The sequence below is a fragment of the Phyllobates terribilis genome, unplaced genomic scaffold (assembly GCF_046119375.1).
Source record: "Phyllobates terribilis strain yellow unplaced genomic scaffold, ASM4611937v1 Scaffold_4__5_contigs__length_816908805, whole genome shotgun sequence".
NCBI classification, from domain to species: Eukaryota; Metazoa; Chordata; class Amphibia; order Anura; family Dendrobatidae; genus Phyllobates; species Phyllobates terribilis.
The window spans coordinates 474,030,861-474,036,860 of NW_027362764.1; the positions used below are offsets into that span (position 1 = coordinate 474,030,861).

At 37.8% G+C, this 6,000-nt stretch overlaps 1 protein-coding gene across 1 annotated transcript in view; it reads left to right on the plus strand.

Moving 5' to 3' along the window:
* Window positions 1-3,792, plus strand: part of RIPK1 (receptor interacting serine/threonine kinase 1) — an 88,417-nt gene extending 84,625 nt beyond the window's left edge. The window contains exon 12 of the mRNA XM_073678697.1: window positions 2,650-3,792. Within this exon, the coding sequence (XP_073534798.1) occupies window positions 2,650-2,951 (302 nt within the window). The 3' untranslated portion in view covers window positions 2,952-3,792. The remainder of the gene's footprint in view (window positions 1-2,649) is intronic.
* Window positions 3,793-6,000: the final 2,208 nt, after the last annotated feature.

Sequence of the window (6,000 nt, forward strand, 5' to 3'; positions counted from 1 at the left end):
TCTTGGCCTGCCACTTCTGGCCTTAACAAGAACTGTCCCTGTGTTCTTCCATTTCCTTACTATGTTCCTCACTGTGGAAACTGACAGGTTAAATCTCTGAGACAGATTTTTGTATCCTTCCCCTGAACAACTATGTTGAATAATCTTTGTTTTCAGATCATTTGACAGTTGTTTTGAGGAGCCCATGATGCCACTCTTCAGAGGAGATTCAAACAGGAGAACAACTTGCAAGTGGCCACTTTAAGTAGCTTTTCTCATGATTGCATACACCCGGCTATGAAGTTCAAAGCTCAATGAGGTTACAAAACCAAAAAAAGTGCTTTAGTAAGACAGTAAAAAGTAGGTAGGAGTATTTAAAACAAGAAAATGATAAGGGTGCCCATACTTATGCACCTGTCAAATTTTGTTTGAATGCAGATTGCACATTTTCTGTTAGTACAATAAACCTCATTTCAAGGCAGAAACATTACTGTGTCCAACAGTTATTACATATATCAAACTGAAATAGCTGTTGCAAAAACACCAATTTTTATAAAACATTAAGCTTAAGATTAATAGGGGTGCCCAAACTTTTTCATATAACTATATTATAACCGGTACTAGAGGATACTGTATCACCGTACAGGATAAACATTTTTTTCTGTGTATTATTAGTTCAGACAGTTTCACACACAGCGATATCAGATATGTTAATTTTTTTATTTTTTAGATTTTGCTATCTTCATTATGGGAAAAGGTGGGGTGGTGATTAAAACATATTTGTTTTTTGTTTCTTTAATAAATGTATATTCTTTTTTTCTTTAAACATTTTATTTGACACTCAAAATGGGATACATTACATTGTAACGTATAACATATAGACTATTTGTAAATGGTCGTTGCAGATTTTCTTTCCAGTGTTTTTGGCATAATAACCAGTGCTTTGTAGTTTGAAAGAAAAAATCTTACCCCATTCTCCCACTTTTTTTTGGTCGTAACATTACATTGTAATAGTAACATACAAAACTAAAATGGTTTGTATTGGGGTTTTTTGGTTGTTTTTTTTTACATTCGTTGTTAGTCTTTTTAGATGAGTTGAACATGTTATCACTTCCTAGACAAACATTTTTTTTTTTTAATTAAAGGGGCTGTTCCCTTTCAACTAAATTTCTCCATTCACTGTAGTATGCTGAAATTTCACTATACTCACCGTCCCTTGGTCCACTAGTGAGTTTCCGCCAATGTCTGGCTGCTGCACTGTGAATGTGACGTCAGTGCCTCAGCCAATGCAAATTGATGAGCTTGGCGGCTCTGAATGGGTTGTTCCTGTGTAATCTCACAGCCAATGGCAGACACTGAGAACAGCTGTAGAGACTTGCTAGGAGACCTGGGGAAGGTGATATAGCATGGCTTGTTTGTTTTTTTTACAGCAAACTTCAGCCTGGAGAATTTTAATTGAAAGGGAACAACCCCTTTAAGAAGTCCACCTTGTAAAATAAAAATAACATATCACCCTCCCACCTTGGCGCTGACATCGCTGGAGTGTGTTTTGTCACGTGAGCCCTGCAGCCAATCAGCGGCCGCTCTCTTGGACCAGTGTTGGACAAACTGAAGAAGTGAGTGCGCAGCAGCCCAATAGCGGGCTCTGATTGGCAGCAGAACTCACGTGACATAAGGATATGTGCACACGGTCAGGAAACACTGGGGATTGGGCGCAGCGCACTTGTGCAAACCGCAGCGTTTACATTACAAGCAAAGTGGATGGGATTTCAAGGAATCCCATGCCCACTATGCGTCCCCGTGCTCCTGCGGACCACCCGCGGTTCAATGAACACATGCGGATTCACCTGCGTGCAGCGTTTTGGACGCAGCATAAAGTGTGCTGCGTTCAAAGGTCTGACAGTACGGATGGTCTGCACATACCCTAACAGTGTTGTGCTGGTGCAGGAGGTTAATATCTGTTATTTTTATTTTTCATAGGATACATGAAAAGTGGTTATCCAGGTAATGAGCAACCCCTATAATCTCAGATACTGTAGTATTTCAGTATATTGCATAATTACTCTTCTCCTTTGAAGCCCATAAGAGTATGAAGCAGTTACATGGAATACACAGGAGACTGTAAGGGGGTTCTCCAAGAATAGAAAAAAGTAAATGACTGAAAAAAATGTCATTATAAATAAATTCCTAAATACACTTAATTAGCATATCACACTCTTTTTGTCTAGATGCTGATATGAAATTGTATAATCTTTGATTAAGGATATTTTGTATAGAATGGGTTAATAAGGATTGTTAAGTAGAAAAGGGCCAGCAGAAAAAGCTAGTTTTTTAGGGGGCTTTTGGCCTGAATACTGTCAGGGTGTCAATGCCTCCAAGCAGAGAATGCAAAGCATAATTAGCATGGTTGTCTAAGGAGAACAGCCAGTTAAAAAGTGGACAATGGCTGTACAGGTTCTCTAACACCTGGTGATCAGGTAGGAATGCTAGGGGAAGTTGCTTCTGCTTATATGTTAATTCCTTAGTTTAAGAAATCTAATCGTTTAGCATAAATCCCATGGCATCAATGTATTGAACTGAAGTAATGGCAAATCTGTGTGTTTTTGTGCAAAGCAGATGACACTTGTTATCAGTAATTTAGTAAGCTTTTTGTGTATTTCTGCATTTCAGAGAGCAGTTCTTTATTAAATGACAGCCAGATGCAACTACTGAGGGACAATTTAGCCCGAAAGTGGAAAGAGTTTGCTCGCAAAGTTGGATTACGTCAGCCAGAAATTGAAGAAATTGATCATGACTGCGAACGTGACGGGTTGAAGGAAAAAGTTTATCAGATGTTGTATCAATGGCAAATGAAAGAGGGGTCGAAAAATGTTACCGTTGGAAAGGTGGCCTCTGCGCTATATGATATTAGAGATACGGATCTACTCAATCAATTAATCACGTTGAACCAAAATAAAACTACAAATGGTTAAACATCACATGGATCCATCAAGAGAACTTTCCATTCTAGAATCAGAGAAGTGCCAAAGTACTGACTTCCAGTACAGAAGAGGTCAAACGCAGATGTCACGCTGTGATGACTTTTTTTGTGTAGCTATTACAGGAAGTTTACATCTTCCTGTAATACATATTTGGACGCATGGTGGACTTTCGTGTAAAATTCATACATCTGACTAGACTATTTCTAGTTACTAACCTAGAAGACAATTTTGCTTCTGATGAAGATGATTTCCATTAAAAAAAAAAAAGACATTCTAAAACTGGACCTGGGTTAATATACGCCGGACCTTTACTTACTCCTTCCACTTCTTGATATGATTTTAAACTGGTTTTAATTTATGGGCACAGCATAGTCAGCATTTATCAGTAAGAGTATTGTGATCTTAATTCAACCTTATCTTGTAAAAAAAAAAAAAATGAAAAACATAAAATCTATTGCCAAGGAAAGATGTTAATTGTCTGCGGACATGTTATATATAAATGCTACTTTTTATGGAAATAATGACTTAAAGTGTGACCTCTGTGTTCACAAAATAAATCAATACACAGGTTTCTATAGATGTAATAAAAATGAATTTGTACAAAAAGTAAAAGGTAACAAGGAAAATAAGTTTGTATATTTTATGCTTTCAGATTTTATAGTGCAAAAATCTTTGGGATTTCCTGCTGGTATATTTTTTAAGTCCTATATTGTGTCCTTTTGCCATCATGTATAATGCACACCTATCCTTTTTACTGCGTATTGGAAACACTGCTGAATGTATTAGTCAAACTTATTGATTACAATTATACATTAAACTTCAGGATTACATATACAGGTGTTACTGATTTAATAAAAAGTAAAAAAAAGAAATATATAAAATGTCATCTGTATCAGTTTTGAAGGGAAATCTATTACAGGGGAGCATCGGGGACATTTCAGATTGTTAGATCACATAAGAGTGTATTTCTATCTCTTAAAACCGTTTTAGTTATGCATTCATTATTCATTTTTACATTTGTTGTATTTTATGTTAGTTGTGTTTGTGAATTTTAGGGCCCAATCAGATGGCCGTATAATACGGACAGCGATAGCATCGCAGTGCACGGGCTGGCCCGCTGCATAGAAGCTGTCACTCTCTGGTCAGGAGAGCCGTCCGCCAGTCCGTGCATTGCGATGCGATAGCTGTCCATATTATATGGCCGTCTGACTGCCCCCTTATTTTCAGGTGCTCTGGAATATGGAAACATCTAAAGCAAGGAGAGCAGTTCTTAGCAGAGCTCTTATGCCCATTTATTTTGAGGATCGGGGGCATTTTAGGACTCAGACCGCCACCAATCAAAACTTTTCATATGTCTATGTTGTAAAGTCTGGTGAAAGTGCAGGTGCACTTTAAAGTGAACCTGGCATGTAAAATAACACTATGAACCTGCATATATGGGGTTAATCTGCAGATTAATAGCATACTGACACGTTGTGGCCACTGCATAGAGAGCCCCGCTGCCTAGAGCAAATTAACTTTATTTCCCCTGGCAGCCTCGCTCTTTCGGTGGTGGCACTGGCACAGTTTCAGTCAACGCGCTGTGCATAGTGTTGGTACTTTTTTGAGTTGAGTTATCTTCAAACAATTTCTCAATGTACATAACATTTTAGTGGGTGACGTATTTAGGGGTGCATACAAGCAGAATTATTCTTTAGCACTTAAACATTCATCCACAGTGTACACTGAATTGTATTAGATATACTTAGATTCATAAGATGCTTCAATTATAGAGTAATGCATGTGAAAACCTGAAGGCAAAGTTTATTTTATTTAAATAACACGTGTTGTCCACATTTGTGATAGCTTGTTTTGCAAAGTTTACATGTATCTGGATATTTTCTAAATTTATTGTCCAAGTGACCTCTAGAGATATCCGAGTAAAGTGCTTGGCTTCTTCCAGCAGTCTGTTAGGGAATGAATGGAGTGACAGTGCATATACTCGACCTCCGCTACAATCAGATGAGGCTTTGTAGAACACCGTTCTCAGGATCTCTGATAGTTAGCAAGCTTTTCCCTATCCGATTGATAGGGAACAACTTACTATCTTGGGAAGTACTGTTAAAAGTACTTATACTGCATGAAGGCTTGTGCCGATGGTGGTGGTGCTTCTGCTGATGGTAGTGGTGCTTCTGCCGATGGGGGTGGTGCTTCTGCCGATGGGGGTGGTGCTTCTGCCGATGGGGGTGGTGCTTCTGCCGATGGGGGTGGTGCTTCTGCCGATGGGGGTGGTGCTTTTGCTGCTGCCACATTCTTAGCCGTGATATAAGGATTTTTTCTTTTACACTACCCCATTTATTGCCATATCCACTTTTTCTTTTACCATACATATTGTATAACACTATAATTACTTTTTGAAAATCTTTTCACCCCCAGTGATTCAACACTTGCCAAAAATGACGTAATAAGTAATGCTAGGTAGGTAGATACTCTTACAGAAAGCAAAATCTGACAGCAGGCTGAAGTATAGGTGCTACATTCCCCTATGTATGGGTCTCAAATTGTTCTAGGAAAACAGCTGTGCAAAAACAGACAGGCACAGTTACACACATTTAACCCTTTTACACCTAAGCCTGTTTCCACCATCCTGATCAGGATACATTTTTCAAATCTGACCTGTGTCACTTTGTGGAAATAACGCCGGAATGCTTTTACTTATCTCAGTGATTCTAGATAGTATTTTTTTTCTTAACACATTGTGTTTTATGTTGGTGCTAAATTTATGTAGATATGAGGCGTGTTTATGAAATAACAAAAATTTGACAAATTTAGAAACATTTGCAATTATTGAACTTTAAATTTTTATGCCCTTAAAACAGATGCCCATACCCTACAAAATAATTAATAACATTTACCATATGTCTACTATACATCAGCATCATTTTTTAAAAGACTTTTTCTTTCCATTGGTATGTTAATAGGGTTAAAAATTTAGCGGCATATTCAAAAAAAATTACAAAATATATAGTCTTAGGAACCACTTCACGTTTAAACTGACTTT